Genomic DNA, 22,143 nt, shown 5'->3' with positions numbered 1-22,143 from the left:
TATTTAATATTGTGTTGATTAAATGTGTATTTTTGGTTGGAGGGGAACTGATTCCGAATAACTTCAGATTTTTTTCCTGATAGCAACGAATGGCTCAAGAGGTTTTAACTCATTTAAAGGAGCATCCTGACGCATGGACAAGAGTTGATACTATTTTGGAGTTTTCACAAAATATGAATACCAAAGTAAGTGAAATATTTGAGAAGAAATCTTAATCTGAATCTTTAAATTAAACTTTGAGCAAGACAGTCAACAAATTTATATTGTTTCAGTGTTGGTTTTGGTTCTGTTTTAGTTGTTTGTATGGCAATTTGGCAACTAGGTATAATTTTAAACACTGGGAGTGGTGGAAACATCTGTACAGAGGAGACAACCTTTTGATTTCAATTTCTGAGCAGAACAAACTTGTCATATTGGTATGAAAAGAAATTATGAGCACAATTTGCTTACATGTTGTGAAACATATTCTGGGTCTTTGTGTTAATAGGGTGGGGGTGTTATCTTTTTAAATATAATCAATTTTGATCAAAAGTTTCTGATTATTAGCCCAGTATAGTTAAATTTGAATCATTTTGGATCTTTGCATCCAAAATATTTTCTTGATAGAAGCGTTAGCACCAGTTTTCAGAAAGTTTTGAGGTAAACAAATAGTGAATTGGTCAATATCTCATGCATCTTTAATAAATGTGATTATAATGCATCTCATTTTACTTTGCTTGCTGGTGAGGATCTAGTACAAGTGTTTGAAATTGACATAGACTTCTATTAAATTTCATTGGCATTGCATTACTAATTTTAGTTTGGAATCCACAGTAACTGCTGTGTTTAAATTTTAAAAGTTGTTATTGAAGTTGAACTTCATCTGCACAGGACTTCCTCAAAGTTCTGACCGAATTTTAGTGAAGGTGTTTGCCTTGTTTTCTTGCCTGTTGCATTGTTTTGTTACTGACAGTTATTACTAATTTTTAAGCTGATTTGTCAACAGTATTTATAAAACTCAAAATTGTATCTTGTGACAAATGAGATGATTAGAGGAACAGAGCAAACTGAAGGTAAAGAATCTCTTGCATACCTAAATTTAAAAGCATTTGGTGCTAAATTTTATGCGCTGACATTTGGCTTTACAACAGTTTTATGCAATCACTATTTTAGTATTTTTATTCAAACTGTTAATGTTATTTGACATTAATCATAATGTTCCATTATGTTGATTGTAATAGGAAGAAAAGGGGTGTCTTCCTGTGCAACTGACACAGCTAGGCTTTGACGGCAGGCCTCCACAAGGTCTACCCTTTTGTTTCCCTTTAACTGAATTCTGTTCATCGATGACTTTGTTTTAAGGGGATGGGTTAAGAGGTATAATAAACAGGCTGAGGTAAAAATTAGACAATGTAATATGAATTATTTCTTCTGTAGGGATCAGTATTTTCTGTTGCCTTTATTCTTTTGCACATCAATAAATTATTTTTGGAGTTGTTCAATTTTGGCATGAATGGCCTTTTCCAAAATATAACCAGCTTAATAGCTGCTATATTAGATTTAATGGTTTTGTGATAAATTTGAAGTTTTTCCTCAAATGTCATATCCTCACAATCCCAAATGAAGTGTACAACTTTGGTATCTAAATTTATTTGCTATTGTGCACTACAAAGTTGCTGTATATATTTAGTTAAATCTCTCCCTCGCCATTGTTTATTTTTTCTTTTTGATGTTGGTGATGCAACCCGTTCTGCATCTCTCGCTATTCTGCTATAGCAAGTGCATGAAACTTCTTATTCCTCTTAACCTCATTGCTTGTGTTGTGATGGTAGGGAGGAATAGAAGTGTAAAATTTTATGTTGCCCATAGTTAACGCATGCTGGTGAACTGCTGTGTTGTGCAATCTTTTAATCTTTCAATATCTAATTTCTTCCTTGGTCTTGTAGATTTATTCAGTATTTTATGTACAGGTTATTTATTTTTAATTTAATTTAAGAAAACCTTGTTTTTCTGATGCTCAAGCCTAAAATAGGAAAATCTATTGTTTCACTTCCAGTGCATTTTAAAAAAAAATATTTTTCATTAAACACCTGATCCCTATAGTTGAAATAGGATAATAACATCAAATAAATAGTAACTTTTGTTATACACATTAATGGATCTTAAATTAGGGTGACTGGGAAATTGAAAACTACCCTGCAAATGAGTCTGTGGGCTGTCTTGCTGTTCCTGAAGAGCAACACCAGGTAGTTACAAGAAAACATGTTCACTGTTGAAACACCATATTTTAGGTCTTAATTACTGTTGAGCTAGACTTGATACATTATTAACTGGTGCAAGCCCTGATCAACAGCAGGACTGCTTGACAGTTCGATTATGTTAAAATTTGTAGTTTTGTGCAAGTGAAGAAAACAATTGCATGAAATCTTAATTCTCACATGTAAAGTACTGTAGTAGATTAGATTTTGTGTCTTGGTTTATAATAACTTAAAAGAGCTGATTTTGATTGTACATGAGAAGTAGCAGGCAAGCATTTTGTGAAAATGTGGCTTATAGTCATGAATATTGGAGAGAAACTATTTTCAGATTTTCATGTTACTTTATCATCTCATTACAGTACTACGCACTGCAGATCTTGGAAAATGTAATAAAAACTAGATGGAAGATCCTTCCTAGAAATCAATGTGAAGGTAAGTGATCAGAATTAATGTTCCCCATGCTTGGTATGCAACATTTGGAATGTTGTGACTTTTCCTACCTCTGGGATCAACGAGCTTTTGGAAGACAAGAGAACTCTCTGATGCTTGAAGATTGTGGGTGATCTGAACTCTCTCTGTAAAGGGTGTTGATTACTATGGAATGCATGAGCATAAGTGCAGATGTCTGAATTTGGTGGTGGGGGGTGTTGTGTAGGTAGGTCTTTTTTCAAAAATGGGCTGAATAAAGAAGGCTATGTTTGATCAAGCAGATTTTGTATGAGCAAGGAGTTGCAGCTGTTAAATATTAAGATATAATACAAAGAAAATAATTTAAGGTTAATAAATGAATGCATCTAAAAGGAACTATAGATTTATTACATTAGAGGGATAACTTAGACCTTCCTGTGAGAGCCTAATGAAGGAAGTCCCTCCAGCTGCTTGAACTCAAGTTTGCGATTTTAAAGCTTGAAGTTTGTGTTAAGTTGCACTGTCGTATAAGAGAAGCTGCGTGTGCCTTGGTTCATATTTTCCAGAATGTGGCTATCCCCTGGTTGAGGTTTAGCATTGTAAGCAGGCTATCTCAAAACTCAGGTTATGCAGAAGTAATTTAGGATATGCACATCTAAACATTAAGGTTGGTGCAGTTGACCAACACCTTTAGTGTGATCCTTGACACAGCATGGGTGAGAACATTAGATTAAAAAGGCAAGTGTCAGTGAGGATGCATATTTGTTGGGGGTGGGGAAGGGAATGTCTATTTATGTAATGAATGTAAATTTCATGTTGGCCTTTTGCTGACAGTAAAAAAAACATTTTGGAGAGGGTTCAGAGTGTTTGAGGACAGGAAAGGGGCCATAAGTTGTGGTTTGTTAGAATTGGTTACAGGAATAGAGTTATGATTCTTAAGTCATTGTGTCATGAGCTTGGGAAGTTGAGAAGTAATCCAATGATCTCTGGATTTCTCCATATGTTAATCAGATTGGAAGTGGGAAGATTGATACAGCTATAAAAATCTGGCGCAGGAAGTAGGGTGATGAGTTCTTGGACTTTGGGTTCCTGGTAGAGAGATTATTTGGTTGGGAAGAATTTTGACTCTTGTCAGCAAGCAGACAATGCCAGTTTATGAAAGTAGAAAATAGGAATTGGCTCCATATAGAAATAAATGAAATAGTGAAGGAAGTAGCACACACTGTAGGGTGAATAATGTTGGAAGTAAATAAAAATTCTGTAGTATTATGATGTAATGGTGATATATGAAACTGCTCAAAATAAAAGTGGATTGGACACTTGCAATCAGGAGGGATATTAATAAAGGTCTTGTGTTGTAGAGGAACGACCTCTTCTGAGTTACTCCATCACTTAGCAGAGAACCAGGAGGCCATCATGGCACTGGGGAGGGTGGTTCTTTAACAAGTCATTCAAGAATGATATAGGAGGAAATCTGCAAAGGTTCATAAAAATATGCAAATCTCATACATTTGAAGGACTCCAGTTATTCTTATTTTCTTGATCGGCAAGATTTTGGGAAAAGGCAAGGTGGGAAGGGAAGGAAGAGGAGAATACTGTCTGAAATGTTTAGGAGAGCTGATTTCTAGCCCATTATGAGGAGGGTGATGTTGGATCTGGTTTTAAGATGGGTGAGCTGCTGGGGAGTAATGATTGACCTACTGTGTTTAGATTTTAAACAAGTAGAAATTCTATACTGATGAAGTGTGTAACTTCATTGGGATGAAGTAGGACCTGGGCAAGGTGAAGTGGAATTGAATTTGGCAAAGCACAATTATGAAACGCTGGATGGCATTTAATTGTGAGCTAGTTATATTTTCTACAAGGGGAAAGATGAGGGAGCTAGAGCCTGATTACCAAGGTAAGAGTGGACGATAGAAAGAAAAGTTTTTGCCAGATAAGCTCCAGTAAATATCCAGGTTGAAGATGATTAAAATCAGGTGTAATATCTCTGGCATAAGTATTGAATGAAATTTATTGTTTTGTGGCAACAATATATGGGGGGGGGGGATGAAGTGAGGCAGTGTTCGTGAGTTCATTGTCCATTCAGACATCTGAGGGCAGAGGAGAAGAAGCTGTTCGTGAAATGTTGAGTGTGTGTCTTTAAGTTCATGTACCACCTTGATGGTAGCAATGAGAGGAGGGCATGTCCTGGATGATGGGAGTCCTTAATGATGGATGCCGGCCTTTTGAGGCATCGCTTTTGAAGATGTCTTCGATGTTGGGGAGGCTAGTGGCCTTGATGGAGTTGGCAGAGTTTAGAACTTTCTGCAGCTTTTTTTGATCCTTTGCTGTGGCTCCTCCATGCCAGATGTGATACAACCATTTATAATGCTCTCCATGGTATTTCTGTGGAAATTTGTGAGTGTCATTGATGTCATTACCAAGTTTCCTCAAATTCTGCATGATTGATTTTCAGAGATGTTGACACCCAGGAACTTGAGGCTGCTCACCCTTTCCACTGCTGATCCCTCAATCAGAACTGATGTGTATTCCTTTGAGTTCCCCTTCCTGAAATCAGCGATCAGTTCCTTAGACTTATTGAGGTAGTGAAAATGGAAAAATAATGCGATCAGAGGGATTTGAGAAAAAGGCAAGTGTATAAAAGGAACCCAAAAGTCTTCTGGACATACGAGTTTGTGGTTAAAATGAGCTGTGGAGAAATAAGGAGCAAAGTGTTGTTTGTGTCCCGAATACTAAATGAACATCTCTGAAGAAAATGCTACCTAATATTAGTAGAACTGGAGGTAGAAGTAATGGATAGAGCAGAAATTGAATTTCTTCTATACTGGAAGATTGGAAGCGCAAAATCACCTGGTTTGGATGGGATGCATTATAAGTTACTTTGGGAGGTAGGTTGGAGATGCCAGAAAGGCTTATTGTACTCTTTTATTGCTCGGATTTTGGGCTGCTGCAAGAAGAGCAGAAAGTGGCAACACAAGTAATAGGGAGGGGGAAATGAAAGGCAACCTTTATCAGTTTGGCAATCATGTTGCAGCTGTATAAAAATTGGGTTAGTTTACATTTGGAGTATTGTATGCAGTTCTGATTGTTACATAATAGACTTTGTAGAGTGTGCTGAAGAGGGTCAGCAGGACGTTTCCTGGAGTGTAAGAGAGAAGAATAATAAAAGTGCATAAAATTGTAAGAGGCATAAATGGGGTTGATACTGTTTACTTAATGCCCACATAATGAAGGTGCTCCATCTCTGTCCTTGGCAATCTCTATTGTTCCCCAGGTGTGGTTCAGGGTCCTCATTTCTGCCTTTTACGGTATGGTGCCAAGTTGTCTCTGGTCTCCCACATTTTGTTCGTCCTTTGGGGATCCAGTGATGTGCTGTCTAGATGATGGAATTGGCCTCTCCTCATCACATGCCGAATCCATTTTCTGCATTTCCTTGTGCTGATTATGGCCCCATCCTGTTGATGATACTGAAGCAGGGTATGGATGGAGTTCTTTCTTGGCCAGAAAAAAATCTGGATGGAATTGTTTGAAGCTGAGGATGGAAGTTTAAAGTAGACTTGAGATATTTTGTTATTCTTTACACATTGCTGGGGAGGTAGTAGAAGCAGATACAGTAGCATAGTTTAAGAGGTGTTAGGACTTGCAATGCTAGTGTTGTTCATTTTCTAGTTAATGGTGGATGTTCATGATGAGAACTGGAACAGCATTTATGTCAGTGACCTCTTCTACCTCCCAAAAAACACCTCCCCAATTGATTGAATGGAATAGTGAAGAGGGTGGTGCACTAATCAGTCTGTTTTGTTCTGGATTGTATTAAGTCAATGTAACTATCTCTTACCAAACCATATGCCCTACTCTATTTTATTTTAACATTCAGTAATATTTTTATTTTCTGTGTTCAGGAATTAAAAAGTATGTTGTTGGATTGATTATTAAGACTTCATCTGATCCTGTTAACATTGAGGTAAGTTTTCATGCCAAGGTATCTAATACTTGTTGTCCAAAAATTCTGAATTTAACTTACCACCTACTGAATATTACTACTTTTTCTTTTAGAAGGAGAAAGTTTATATTGGGAAACTAAATATGATTCTGGTTCAGGTAAGATCTTCCATGCTTTGAGACTAGTTAAAGTTGAAAGTATGTTTATGATCAGAAGTATGTATACATTATACAACCTTGAGATTCATCTCCTAACAGGCAGCCAAAAAAAAACTGTCAAAAATCCAATGTTAGAGGGGAGGGGGAAAAAGAAACAAATCATGTAAGCAAATTGCGTTCTGAACTGAAGGCCAGAAAAAAAACTGTCAAAAATCCAATGTTCGGGGGGGGGGAGGGGAGAAAGAAACAAATCATGTAAGCAAATTGCGTTCTGAACTGAAGGCCAGAAAAAAAACTGTCAAAAATCCAATGTTCGGGGGGGGGGGAGGGGAGAAAGAAACAAATCATGTAAGCAAATTGCGTTCTGAACTGAAGTCCACAGAGTGTCCATCCACAGGTCCTTAGTTTAGCGCAGAGCGCAGCAGTAAGCTGAACCAGCCCAACACTCTCCTCCAGTCCTGACACGCTGACCTGTTCAATCTGGCTTGGCACCTGATATTGAAACATCGGATCAGCGGCTTTGATGTGCTTGAGTGCCTGGACTCGGTTTGGCCGTATCTGACCTTTACAATTTGGCCCAGCACTTAAATCATTGTTTAAACATCGGGTTCAGCTGCTTCGATAACGCTCTGGGGCCTGGGTCCCGCTGTCTTGATTCAGCCTGTACCCGACCTTTCCGATTTTTTTCCCAACGCTTAAATCATTCGAACATTGGGACTTTCTCGCTCTCGGCAACAGGCCTGCTCATCTTGCCTCAGTTTTGCCACATCGAATTGCCTCGAAGTCCAAAGGGAAGTTACAGACTATCACTTGCGCTAATCGTTTGTCAGAAAGTGATTAACAAAGTAATAAGTTATTTTCCTTGTTTTGCACCAGCCAGAGGTTGCTGAGATTCACCGGCTCCATCTTAAATCAGAAACCCTTATTTAGCTGGCTTATTGTTTTAGTGTGTATATGTTTCCAAAATTATTCCAGGTGATTCTATCATAGCTGATAGAGTTTAATTATTTAGCAAATATAGTCCATATGTACTGCATGTTTCTTATTAACTACCTTCATGTTGCTACTAAATAGTTTTCACCAAAGTAGGAGGAATTAGGTCCAAGATACAAGTAGCATGTTTGATGGTTGGGAACTTGCTAATACCAATTTGTTTCTATAAGCTAATTGGTTGTCATTTCACTTTTAACTCTAGTATCTTCACCATAGACTTAAAACAGGGAGTCAGTCAGTTCATTAATTAAAACTTAGTACTGATTATAAATACACTTCACTGCCGTTATGGTATTCATGAGTAATAATTAAATTTGTGTCAAAAGCACAGTTGGACTGATATTAGCTAATGAACATTCTGTTTTTTCTGTTTTTTTAAAATAAAGTGAGCAATTATTACCAGGTGCTGAATATTTCAGTTTTTCAAAAACATCTCTAAATTGCATGTCAGAGGTGGATTAGAGATGAGGTCCCAGCAGCGATGAAGCAGCACAAATCACTTCAGATCTTGCATGGCAAAATTGGTTAGGTTAGGATTAGATAATCAACACCTGGAAGAGAGTTCTAATTTGAGGCAAGTGAGTCCTTTGAATGCTTTGCATTGACCATAAGTACCAGAATTCCAATCACTGCTTTGGATGTTCACAAATCTTCAGTATAGTTCTGGTATTTAATTGCTTGTTATATTTCCACAGATACTCAAACAAGAATGGCCAAAGCACTGGCCCACGTTCATCAGTGACATCGTAGGCGCAAGTAGAACAAGCGAGAGTTTGTGTCAGAACAACATGATAATCCTTAAATTATTAAGTGAGGAAGTATTTGATTTCTCCAGTGGTCAAATGACCCAAGTGAAAGCAAAACACCTGAAGGACAGGTATAACTCAAAAATTAAATTTTACTCACGTTTGTTAAAGAATTATTCCAGATAATTGATCAGTGATTTCTTATTTCTTTATAGCATGTGCAATGAATTCTCTCAGATATTCCAGCTGTGCCAGTTCGTCATGGTAAACATTATTTTTGGCCTTTTGTTTGTAATTTTTTAAAATCATAATTTGTTCAGATTTCAAGCATTTTCTTTGCTTACAGGAAAACTCTCAAAATGCTCCTCTTGTTCAAGCAACCTTAGAAACATTGCTGAGATTCTTAAATTGGATTCCACTTGGATATATCTTTGAAACTAAACTAATTAGCACACTGATATACAAGGTATGTGCATCTTTACAAAATTTAGGATCGTCAGATTATTTTACATGAAAAACTGTTTGTAGCTAATATTTCTTTTTTTTAAGTTTCTCAATGTACCCATGTTCAGAAATGTGACTCTGAAGTGTCTGACAGAGATAGCTGGAGTAAGCGTCAGCCAATATGAAGAACAGTTTGTTACTCTCTTCACACTAACAATGATACAACTGAAACAGGTATTTAAAATTTGATACTTTTTGAATGTGTTTAATGGTACATTTCCTGCAAATCTGGGGATTAGTGGTGTAAAGCACAAGTTTGCGTGTACAAGTGCTCTCCAGTTTACAGAAGAATGAATGTGGAGATCCAACATAAAAATTCCCTTGAAAATTTTAAAGCATTTCTCATGAAGGGCAGGTTAATTCTTGTAAATATCTTCAGGAGTTGGGGAATAAGGGTAGCAGCTAGTTATTCAGAAGATGACTAGTCTTCAAAAAAAAATTTACAGGCTGCTTCTGGGACAAGATACGGGAACTTGAAAGCCTGGAAATTCATGCTTAAGAACAGTTTCTTCATTGCTATCTGACAGTGAACCAATTACTTCTTTCACATCTTCCCAGTTGTGCTGCCACATTTTTGAATTCTTAATTCTGCTTCTCTGCTTTGTGTTAAAGTGTTTCTAGCATTATATTTTGCACTTCAGATTAGCCTTTGCACCATTCTGCTGTTTTGCACTTGTTGCTGTACTTAGTATTGTAATTATTATCACCATATTCATGTTTGCTCTGAGATACGTGCAACCTAGGAATTCCATTGTACACTGGTGTCTTACAAAATGAATTAATTTGAGTTGAATCAGATACATTGTCTATAAGGCACAGCTGCTGGTTCACAGCAGATCTCTTAAAACACTTGCTTTGGAAACTGAACAAACAAGATCTTTTCTATCGAAACTTGTAAAATATTTTATCAAATGATATACATTGAAGCTTCAGGTTATTGAAACTAGCCATTGAACATGAGGTTCTCTAATTCTGTGCCATTGTTATTATATGGTGTAGGCAACTAAATGTTCACGTTAATCGGCTCTCATGGAAATTGTTCATTTATGTCGAGTGGACAAAATTGGCTTTTAGACCGTTTTCTGGAACAGAACCCTTGTGTAACCTGGGGACTGTCTGTACTTAAATAATAGTCCAATCTTTGGGCTTTGTGTTTAGAAATTACTTATGTATATCATATGATAGAGTTAGATATTGTTTATCTGGCTTGGATTTACCCATCAGTGAGAGAAATGCCTTTCTAACCTTCAGGTCACTGCTATTCAGGACAAATGAAGTACCCAGCTGTTCTGAGAGATGGGACAAATAATGGAATTTGGATAATGTTCTGAAAACCATATAGTTGTCTGAGGGTATTTCTCTTCTAGTTAAATCCAAGCCAGAAAAACAATATTTTCCTTTAGCTTTAATTTGATTTACTATTTACTCCATAGCAGAAATAGGTTTAGAAAACAAAATAATGGTTGATCATTGCTTGTGAATAAGGTGAGGTATTTTTTTTTGTTTGTTTGAGACCAGCAGTGCTCACTATCTAATTATAGAAAAAAATGGGTAATGACTTGTAATTTGGTATCTTTAATTACTATGGTAAACAATAGTCTTCCCTGATCTTACCTGCTACTCACTTCTGCACCCCGCCCCCCCCCCCCCCACTTTTGCCAAATCCTCTTGAGCCAAAGTTTCAGGGCTCACTCAGAGTCCTACACTGGCCCACTTATGCAATGACTGCTGCAAAATGGCCTTCCGGACCTTGGTCTCCCCCTCTTTCAGCCGAAACTTATTGAACCAAAACTGCAGTTTCTACTGTTAACTGCGCACTCTTAACAGTGGCTGCTGCAGTTAAACCTCACTTCTTTTTGATGGGGGGAGAAAAAGGAGAAATTCTCATGTAACAAGACTTGCTTTTTTCTAATGGTTCCTGCTGTCCAACAAATCTCGCTCTTCCTACTCCGAAGTGAAACCCACATACAGTTAATCAGGCTTCCTTTGTCTAAATTTTATTTTTCTTGAATGTGACTCTGCAACAGATGTTCATGGACTATTTCTGACACTTGCTTTTCTGGATCTCTGTTTTCATGTCAGGAGATGATCACCGATTATAAACCTCCAGACTCCCACAGATTTCACAACTAGAACTTCTCATATCCTGTAAGGATGCCATCGCCTTCTCTTAGTATCTCTGTCTGTAGCATCTCTTAAGATACGTTTTTCCACTCAAGGGCTCCTTCAGGAAATATGGCTTCCCCCAACTGTAGTAGTTGGTGTCTTTATATACACTTCCTCCATTTCCTGTAGTTCATGTCTCATCCTTTTATGTCTCTCGGTACTTTTCTGGGTAATCATATGAAATAGCTTCTCCACATCCATCCTGACAGGACCCCTTTGGACCTTTGTTTCTATGGTTCTATACTTTTCTCACCACCATTCCAAGACACAAACAACCCTGCCAACCCAGACAAAGACTCATGAGTACTTTTTAATCTTGTTGACTGCATTTTGGTGCTTTCAGTGTGGCTTCCTCTACTGGAAATCAAACAGAGACCAGGTTACCATTCTGTGGAACATTTGCACTCTGTCTGCAATGACCTTGAGCCGATGGTTCCACATCATTTCAACTTCCCTTTCTCAGATTGACTTGTGTTAGCCTTCTCTACTGTCATAGAGAAGCCAAATTCAGAGCCTGGTACCCAATGTTAAGAGCATTGAGTTTTCCAATTTCAGGTAACCCTAATCCTCTGTACTCCTGATCCAACCAGGTTTTTCCCTTTTTCTCTCCCCCCCTCCCCCCTCTCCCCCTCCCCCCTCTTCTCCCCTCCCCCCCTCTTCTCCCCTCCCCCCCCTCTTCTCCCCTCCCCCCCTCCCCTCCCCCCTCTTCTCCCCTCCCCCTCTTCTCCCTCCCCCTCTTCCCCCTCTTCTCCCCTCCCCCCCTCCCCCCCCCTCTTCTCCCCTCCCCCTCTCTCCCCCCCCCTCTTCTCCCCTCCCCCTCTTCTCCCCTCCCCCTCTTCTCCCCTCCCCCCTCTCTCCCTCCCCCTCTTCTCCCCTCCCCCTCTCCCCCCCCCTCTCCCTCCCCTCCCCCCTCTCCCCCCTCCCCCCCCCCCCCCCTCTCCCTCCCCTCTCCTCCCCCCCTTATTTATTCCATCTGGCTATCAGTCACATGTTTACCCTACTAGGTCTCCTAACTACCTTCCCAACTGGTTCCATTTATCACATTTCTTAATCAGGTTGTCAACTTCCAGCCTCTATCTCTACCTCCTCCCTCCCTCCTCCCCACCTGATTCCATCTACCCTTTTTCTCTCTCATGTTTTTACCCATCATGTACCAGCCACTCTCTTAACTACACCCTCAGCCATTTGACTCAATCTGTCCATCATCCAATATCGCCTGCCAGCCCCTACTTCAACTACCCTGTATCTTTTACTGGCTATCTCTCCTCTTGACTCAGTCTTGTTGCAGGGTGTGAACCCAAAACTTTAACCATCCCACTGGCTCCACAGATGCTGCCTGACCTGCCGACTTCTTCCAGAATTTTTTCCCTGTTAGATGACAGTATCTGCAGTCTTTTATGCCTTTTTGTGTTCTGCTTTTATTGCTTTGAGATCAGTATTTAAAATAGCTCCCCAATGTCAAGGTCTTTTTTTAATTCCTTTTTATTTGTATCTGTCATTTCCATTACACATTAACTGGTTTTGGTAAGATTTTAGCACTTTCAGTATGAAAATCAGTTTGATTATTGCTTCATTTGCAGTTTTATGCAAATGATTTAGTTGCGAAGGTCTAAGTACAGTGGATTCAAGTTACTTGGGGCATCAGTCAATCGGAAAGAGCTTATTTAGGACAATTCTTAAAGAACAAAAATTAATCAAGAAAATGGCCGGTATTCCCTTCGTCATTTTGGGACATTATGCTGCTTATGCACACACTTGTGTCTCCATGCTTAGAGTAATTAGTTTTTAAATAGTGACGGTTGCTTGTTTCTGTGTTCGAAAAGCAGTTGGCAAGAAATAAGTAGTAAGGCAATGCAGAACAGTTTTGCTCATTGTAGTTTCAAGCATTCATGCTTGATGATGCCAGAATCAGCTGAGAGTTAAAATGAAACAATTTTATTACTTCAATTTATGAACTAAGAAAACTCTGAAGGTGTAGATGCAATCGTTGAAAGCATTGTATAAAGGCAGTTCATTATCTGCACTAGATGACTGCACTGATTTTGTTCATTTACAGTTCAAAGGAACACAGCAACATACATTTGGATGAGTTCCTCCATCAATAACTATTAAGAACTAAAAGCAGTTTCATAGCACTGTAGTTGTATTGCTAATGATTTACTTTGTTCTGTATTTTATTTAAATTCATAAGTTGTTACTCAGTAAAATGGTAGTTTATCTTTGTTACAGCAACTTGAACAAATCAATGCCACTACTGGCGACCTAGCATGGGGAGTTGTATAATTAGCTCTCCGATCAATTCAATAATAATGTTCCAAAAAGTCAAAGAACTGTTTTTGATCTTTAATTAGTAACTAGCAAAACATACAATTTTGAAGCGATGCAATTAATCAGTCAATAAAAGATATGACATTGGGTGATTCCCAGAACCAAACTGCCCAGTTCAAACCATGAATACATAGCTTATTCCCTTCTCTTTTACCATGCCTCGCCAACATGACTGGTTGCCATAATAAATGTGCAACATAGTATACGATGCATACAGAAAACAGATGCATGGCTCCTACAACCTTTTTAACTATTTCTATGAAACTTTGGCTAATTGGAACTGCCGATGTTCTGGTCCAGGTGTGTCCCAATTAACTGGAATCCACTGTATTAGGGTTTTGAGTTGACGTTGATGCTGCTAGTCAATAAAATAAATCATGATCACAGGCGATAGACATAGTTATTGATGTTATCTGTGTTCACACTTGTAGATGCTTCCTTTAAATACCAATATACGAGTGGCATATGCCAATGGTAAAGATGATGAGCAGAATTTCATCCAGAACTTGAGCCTCTTTCTTTGTACTTTCTTAAAAGAACATGGGCAGCTTATTGAGAAAAGATTAAATTTGAGGGAAGCCCTTATGGAGGTAAGAGTCTTATCCTTATCTGAAATTTGCACTTAAAATTTTACTGTTGGGGCCAGAATTACTGTCCATCCCTTTTCCTAAAGCTAGTGATGAGATGCTGCCTTGAATTGTGACAGTCAAAGTGCTTTTGGATGAGGATTCCCAAAGCAGTTGATACAGCAATGCCGTAGGAATCTCCCAACTTCAGTATGAATGTACATTTTATGGATAAACTTGCTCTGGTGTCTTTTTCTCAATGTCAGATTGTTGCTGTGGGAGGTGATGTTGTAGAAGTTTGGTTGCTATGCTGTTTTCTGAATAGTTCATTCTTTTGTCATGTTGCCTTTGTTGTGGAAGGAGCAGATTTTTAGAAATTAAGTATTTGAATGTGATCACTGAAAGGCTGTGGTTACTTGATTTTATTTGTATACACACGCACACAAATATATAAAATAATTGTGTTTCTTCCTCATCAATACAGAGTACACCATTTAACCAACCACAGTCTCAGTTCAATATGTGAACCTCTGGGGTAATGCCTTCTACAAAAGCTATTTGGAGTCAGATGCTCCAATCAATGAGATGAGATTGGAGGTGTGGGTTGTAGAGGTGACCTGTCCTATAAAACAAGCCAAAAAGTCAGGTTACTGATAGAGACTGGACTTTTCAAGAATGATCAATTTATATGCACCGTGCATCAATCAAAACAACTTTCAGAATACCTTAAAAGAAGAATTGTAAAGATGCATGAAGCAGGAATAGGTTTCAAAAGTTCATCTGAGTGTTCATCAGTCCATGGTAAGAGAGATTGTCTACAAATGGATGAAAATCAGTACTGTTCCTACATGCCTTAGGAATGGGTGTCCTGCAAAGATCACACCAAGAGTAAAGCATGCAATGCTGAAGGAGGTGAAAGAGAACACAAGGGTAACAGCAAAAGTCCTGCAGAAATCTCTTGAACTTGCTGAAGTCTCTATTCACATGTCCAGTATAAGAAAAGCACTGAACAAGAATGGTATTCATGGAAGGACACCACGAAGGAAACCACTGCTCTCCAAAAAAAAAATTACTGCACATTTCAAGTTTGCAAAAGGCCACCTGGATGCTCCACTATGCTCCTTGGACAATGTTCTTTTGGCGGATGAGACAAAAGTTGAACTCTTTGGCAGTAATACATACCACTGTGTTTGGAGGAAAAATGGCACTGCACACCAAACCCTCATCCCAACTGTGAAGCTGGTGGAAGGAGCATCATGGTTTGGGACTGCTTTGCTGTTTCAGGGCCTGATGGAGCAATGAATTCCAAATGGTATCAAGACATTTTACAGGAGAATGTCAGGGTAGTGGTCCATCACCTGAAGCAAAATAGAATTTGGAAGATGCAACAAGGCAATGATCAGAAACACAAATATAAATCAACAACAAAATGGTTTTAAAAAGAAGAAAAATAGTATTTTGGAATGGCGAAGTCAGAGTCCAGAGCTTAACCCAATAGAGATGCTGTGGCATGACCTGAAGAGGGCTGTTCATGCAAGATATCCCAGGAATATTGATGAACTGAAGCAGTTTTGTATGGAGGAATGGTCTGAAATTCCTCCTCGCCATTGTGCAAGTCTGATCAGCAGCCACAGGAAATGTTTAGTGGAAGTTATTGCTGCTAAAGGAGGTTCGACCAGTTATTAAATAGGAGGGTTCACGTACTTTTTCTAGCCTGGACCGTGAATGATTAAACAATGTGTTCATTAAAGATTTGAGAAGTAATGTGTGTTAATAGTCAGGCAGATTGTGTTTGTCTATTCTTGTGACATAGATGAAGATTAGACCACATGTTATGAGTAATGAATGCAGGAAACCAGGTAGTGGCAAAGAGTTTGCAAACTTTTTCTTGCTACTGCATGTGTGTGTGCGTGTGTGTGTGTATGTATTACAAGTACATCCCTTTAGAACAGAGATGAATTTTTTTTTAAGCTAGAGGGCAGTGAATCTGAAATTTTTTGCCACAGGCAGCTGTGGAAGGCAAGTCATTGGGTATATTTAAAGCTGAGGTTGGTAGATTTTTAGCTAGTAAGGTCACCAAAGGTTAAAGAGCGAAGGCAGGAGAATGAGTTGAGAGGAAAAATAAATCAGCCATGATTGAATGGCAGTGCAGACTCAGTGGATCAGATGGCCTTATTCTATTGTGTCTTAAGGTCTTTTATAGGAAAGCAAAGTGAAACACTTAACCAGGCAAATAAGGAATATTTCATCATAGTTCACTACTTGTGCTTTCTTGATGTTGGAAAGGTTTTTGAGCCTGTAGGTCTGATTTGCTCTTGTAGTATTAGCACTTATGAGGACAGTCCAGTTAGGTTTCTAGTTACTGGTGACCTAAAAAAATTATTATAAATGTGGTAAACAAAAGAACAAAAATGACTGGAGAAGTTTTATGAATCCACAGGCTCTTCATTATATGCTGCTGGTTTCTGAAGTGGAAGAAACTGAGATTTTCAAAATTTGTTTGGAGTATTGGAATCATTTGGCTTCTGAGCTCTATAGGGAAAGTCCCTTCTCAACGTCTGCATCACCTGTGCTTTCTGGAAGTCAGCATTTTGACGTGCCTCCAAGAAGACAACTTTATTTGCCAGTATTGTCCAAGGTGGGCATTAAGTAGATGTTTAAAGAAATCTGTGCTATTGTTCTTGCAGAAAAAGTTAAGACATTTTCAGGTGTATAATGTTTTTAAGAGATTTTGTTTCCAATGTGAGATGTTGTTTAGAATCATGTTTAAGAAATGCATGTTATTCCTTCAGGTAAAATTATTTCTTTATTTTATTAGCACCTATTGGGAAAACACTAATAGTTGATATTCTTCCTATGGATCAATTCTTTGTAAATACTTAAGAGCAGCTTTCTTTACAGAAAGCTTTTATTTCTGTATGATTGATGCATTCTATGTTCTATGTGATTGATCAACACAGTGTCTAATTTCAATATGGAGAAATGGCAATAAGTATTGACAAGTATTTTTTTCTCAGGTTCGTCTTCTAATGGTCAGTCGTATGGCCAAACCAGAAGAAGTACTAGTAGTGGAAAATGACCAGGGAGAAGTTGTACGTGAATTCATGAAGGATACAGATTCCATTAACTTGTATAAAAATATGAGAGAAACACTTGGTAAGAATTATCTGTTTGAAAATGAACATGTTGATGGTTTTTTTTTTGCTTCGAGCTGGAATAAATAGACTCCGGTTTTGTGAGACAGTTGAATCACTTAAATGGCAAAATATACACAAGGTACTTCGAAATCCTGGGTAGTCATTAATAATGAACTTTATAGCTTGGAAAGCAAGACATACTGATCAGTTGAGAAGCTGTAGATTTTGTGATTATAAATACATTGCTTTGCATTTAAGGTAGGTATTTTTAAAAAAAAAGTTAAGCACAAAAAGAAGTTATGGTTGCGCAGTGCTTTACAGTGCCAGTGATTACCAATCAATTGCTGCTGTTTTCTATAAAGGACTGATGTCGGGCTGTAGGAGGGTTGTCTGAAAAGTTGTAAAATTGGTCAACTCCATCTTGGGTATTAGCCTCCATAGTATCCAAGACGTCTTCAAGGAACGGTGCCTCAGAAAGGTGACATCCACTATTAAGGACCCCCATCACCCAGGGCAGGTCCTCTTTTCATTGTTACTGGCAGGAAGGAGGTACTGAAGCTTAAAGATGCATACTCAGCTTCTTCCCCTCTGCGATATGATTCCTAAATAGATGTTGAACCCATGAACGCTACCTTACTTTTTTTAAAACGTATACAATCTCTGTTCATGTACTATTTTAAATTATTTATGTATATTTACTGTAGTTTATTTTTCTTTCTATATGATCAAGTATTGCATTGTACTGCTGGTGCTAAGTTAATAAATGCCATGACACATGTCAGTGATAATAAACCTGATTCTAATTCTGATAGCATGTGCAGAGCTGTTAATTAATCCAATTAGCTTTAGATCTCATGACAAGATTGGTTCATAAATGAATTCTGGAGTTGAAGGTGATTGCCCTGGCATCAAGGCAATGTTTGATTATAATGTTGCATTAAGGAAGATTGATCAAATTTAGGTCAGTGGAAATTGACATCCAGACTCTTCACTGGTCTTAACTAGCATACAATGACCAAAGCTTTCCTGGATAAGTTTTCAGTAGTGTTTCTCAGACATGATCTGGATGCTATTTCAATTATTGTTTTTCTCTGACATAGGTCAGAAGTGAGCATGTTTGCTTTTGTTTTTCCATTGTGTTTGGTTGAAGAATTTTTTTCTTTGCAACATGATCTGAGCAATATTTGGGCATGGAGTATTAAACATCATGGATCATTCTACTACTAAATTGCCAAGCAATGGCCATTTCCATCGTGACATTCTGTGACTTGAGTTCAGCAATAGCACTGCAATCCCAAGTCTTTCACTGCATTAACTTTCTTGGGATGCTCTTAAGGTTGGGCCAAAACATAAACTGGATCAACTTTAAGAGCATTTTTCAGGATGGAAATCTTGATGTATTTATTCCAGTGGCCACACATTTTAATTCCACTTCCCATTCCCATTCTGATATGTCTTAACAACGGCTCCTCTACTGTAAAGGTGAAGCCACCCTCAGGTTAGAGGAACAACACCTTATATTACGTCTGGACAGCCTCCAACCTGATGGCATGAACATTGACTTCTGCCCCACCTCCCCTTTGTACCCCATCCCTTATTTATTTATTACTATTTCTTCCCCTCTTTTTTTCTCCCTCTGTCCCTCTCACTATAACTCCCTGCCCATCCTCTGGGCTCCCCTCCTCCTTTCTTTCTCCCTAGGCCTGGCGTCCCATGATCCTCTCCCTTCTCCAGCCTCATATCCCTTTTGCCAATCAACATTCCCGCTCTTAGCTCCATCTCTTCCCCCGCTATCTTCTCCTTTCATTTCAGATCTCCCCCTCCCCTCCCACTTTCAAATCTCTTACGAGCTCTTCGTTCAGTTAGTCCTGACGAAGGGTCTTGGCCCAAAATGTCGACTGTACCTCTTGCTATAGATGCTGCCTGGCCTGCTGCGTTCACCAGCATTTTTTATGTGTTGCTTGAATTTCCACCATCTGCAGATTTCCTCGTGTTTGTGTTGTTTATTTATTTGGAAAACCCTTTCCACTGAATAGAAAACAGATTTGGGTGTAAGTGAGCCCTATTACCAACTTGAGTGTGTAACTCCAGCACATCCCTAAATGGGGCAAGATGGAAAAGCCTGCATTATTGCCACCCAGTCTGGCCTCTTCACTTCTGTAATTGCTAGGAAACCATGGTAACAGTGTACAGCAGCTATAAAGGTTGATAACAAAAGTTACTGCATAATCCCTTAAGCATTCCATGTTGAAAATATGACTGCCTAGCAGGTAAGAAAAAAAATTCCCTGAAGTAATGCAGTATGCAGACTTAGAAATCTGTCACTGGTTTTGCATTAAGTTAAAATCTTGGAACTTTGTATCAACAATCATAATGATAATAAATTTTATTGTATGTACTGCTCAACACCATTTTCTCAAAGCCAACCATAGTTTAAGCAATAACTTGTTTTTTTTTTAAAAAATGGAAACTGCAAATGGATTTTGCTGCAGGCAAATGTGAGATTATCCACTTTGAACCTTGAAAAATACAAAATGAAGTACTTTTCAAAATGAAAATAATAGGTTCTTCAAGGTTGTGGATCCAAAGGTCATCAGGATGTTGTCATTGAATAGAAGACTGCTGTAATGTTGTCTTTGTATCCAGGGTACTAGAATACAAGGAAGCGAAATATGTGACATAACAGTGGAAACCTGGCTGAAACTTCTCAGCAGTACTTCAGAGTATTTCTGGGATCTCTTCCTTTGGAAGGATGTATCCCTGACAGAGTACCTTGCATATGTAGTAGAATGATCCTTAGTGAACAGGCTTACAGGGCTAAATCAACTATTTATATGAATTATTTTTGTATGAATTGCTGTGAAAATGAAATTTTGAGTCAATATCAACTATCTTATTAACAGTATCTAAATTGGAATATTCTGAAATTTTCTGTTTCCCCCCCCCCCCCCCCCAGTGTACCTGACTCATTTGGATTATGCTGATACAGAGCGTATTATGACAGACAAACTTCACAACCAAGTGAATGGTACTGAGTGGTCATGGAAGAATCTGAACACCCTCTGTTGGGCTATTGGTTCAATTAGTGGTGCTATGCATGAGGAAGATGAGAAGAGATTTCTGGTAACTGTAATCAAAGTAAGTGAATTGGCAGTTACTGATTTAACTTTGGGTATTAACTCTTCCATGTGTGAGAATAATACAAGTGCTGCCTCATTTCTGCAGGAATCCTATGAAGGCTTTGAAACATGGAAGGAATAAATCAACCTGAAGTTGTGGCTCATATGAGTGAAATAGTGAAAGATCAAATGTTGTACTAAGGAATTCTCAATCTTAATCTCAGTCTCAATCTTAATCTCAGGCCTAAGAATATGGATGTTAGCATTGCTACTGGTACCAAATGACTATATTGTCGTAAATTTCCAACCTATAGTTAAATAATTCTCCTGTAGGGGAAAATTTGATTCTTCCAGTTGTTTTTGCATTATAAAGTGTTTGAGCTAGCATAGGTCCTCAGTAGATTTACAGATTTGTTAATTTTTTACATGTATTAATTATGCACATCAACAGACTTGTTTGCCACCTACTTCCTGTGTGGTGCAGTCAAATAAAGGATTCAGAATTTCTCGTGCGTGTGTGTACCTGAACAAAGTGCTTTTAGAACACTTTCTGTCTTCCATTTCCCACTCAAAGTGCCATCCCCATTCCACTGTCTTGATAGCCAACAACCAAGTGGTCCACCTCTCATTAGATTAGTTGTGCTTGAAAGAATGAGAATGAGCCATGACGTCAAGATTATTGGAATCCTCTTCCCATTTTTCCATCTGTTTCAAGTCCAGATATTTGGCTTGTTTATCCTCTGCCTATTTTTGTTGTTGTTCAGTCGTTAAGTTGAGTCAACCTCTTCATGACCTTATGGACCATAGGTTCCAAAGGGGTTTACATGGCAAGATACGGAAGTAGATTGCCAGGCCTTTCTTCCGCACAGATACTGCTGCTGTCCAGGTTGGGACCTGGCTGGGTTTGAACTTAGAACCATCTGTCTTGGAAGTCCAGTGCTGATACCACTACACCACCAGCTGGCTTTGCTTGTGCAGTGTCTTAAAAGAAATTAAGAAAATTTGCATCATTTATTTGATTTAGAAGTACTTCCTTACCACCATCTTTCTTAATAGTTAATCAGTTGCTTTTCTAACATGAAGTTCTGGATGAGCAGAAGTTTCATACACTACATTGGTGAAAACTTGAAGCCTTTGATCCATTACACACACTTTCCTTAGCTGTGACTCCACCCCCTTCTATGGCAATTGTTGGACATTGACGATATAACATATGGGTGATCATGCAATGAACTCGAGACTGCAAAATTTCATCATCGAGACCCTTTCAGCTGCAAAATGTTGCCTGATTGCACTGAATCAGAAACAGATCCCCATTTACGATGAGACAAGTTAAGTAAAGAATTTTGGATGGATGATTGAACTGATTTTTTTTAAGGTAGACTGAACGTGATAGGTTAAAATTCAAGTACATTTTACCATGTGGATTTTATGTCTGGCATATCAAGCATTTGTGAAACCTCTGTACCTTTTAATGTTCTGAACTTCTGTTAAGGTTGAAACATTAAAACTGGTGGGTTCAAGGAGGAATGGCAAGTTGGATGCAAGATTAATTAGTTGAACAAGGAAACATCAATTACAAGAAGGTTTATAAAATGTTTGAGTAAGATCCTTCTTGATGGTAGTTGGGTTTTAAATATTATGCTAGAAGGTCTGTTAGAGACAGATATACTACATTTTAAAAGTGCTAGATGCACTATAATCCCTCAAGTTCTGCACTGAGCTGGGATTGATCTAGATCGAGGGTCCCAACCTTTTTTATTATACCATAGACTAATACCATTAAGCAGGGGGTCTATGGATCCCTAGTTGGGAACCCCTGATCTAGAAGGCTT

General features: G+C 38.4%; 1 protein-coding gene across 2 annotated transcripts in view; it reads left to right on the top strand.

Annotated features, from left to right (window-relative positions):
* Positions 1-22,143, top strand: part of LOC134350577 (exportin-1) — a 67,691-nt gene that overhangs the window by 18,902 nt on the left and 26,646 nt on the right. The window contains exons 4-16 of one of the 2 annotated variants that reach the window (XM_063055982.1): positions 84-185; positions 2,151-2,225; positions 2,597-2,669; positions 6,551-6,612; positions 6,705-6,749; positions 8,438-8,619; positions 8,704-8,752; positions 8,835-8,954; positions 9,038-9,166; positions 13,918-14,076; positions 16,493-16,690; positions 17,070-17,208; positions 20,146-20,327. In XM_063055982.1, coding sequence (XP_062912052.1) covers positions 84-185; positions 2,151-2,225; positions 2,597-2,669; positions 6,551-6,612; positions 6,705-6,749; positions 8,438-8,619; positions 8,704-8,752; positions 8,835-8,954; positions 9,038-9,166; positions 13,918-14,076; positions 16,493-16,690; positions 17,070-17,208; positions 20,146-20,327 — 1,515 coding nt within the window. The remainder of the gene's footprint in view (positions 1-83; positions 186-2,150; positions 2,226-2,596; positions 2,670-6,550; positions 6,613-6,704; positions 6,750-8,437; positions 8,620-8,703; positions 8,753-8,834; positions 8,955-9,037; positions 9,167-13,917; positions 14,077-16,492; positions 16,691-17,069; positions 17,209-20,145; positions 20,328-22,143) is intronic. The other variant, XM_063055983.1, reaches the window with a different exon arrangement.

Source organism: Mobula hypostoma, chromosome 8, assembly GCF_963921235.1.
Source record: "Mobula hypostoma chromosome 8, sMobHyp1.1, whole genome shotgun sequence".
NCBI lineage: Eukaryota > Metazoa > Chordata > Chondrichthyes > Myliobatiformes > Myliobatidae > Mobula > Mobula hypostoma.
The sequence above is the reverse complement of the archived record's forward strand: the minus strand, read 5'-3'. Positions and strand labels throughout refer to the sequence as shown.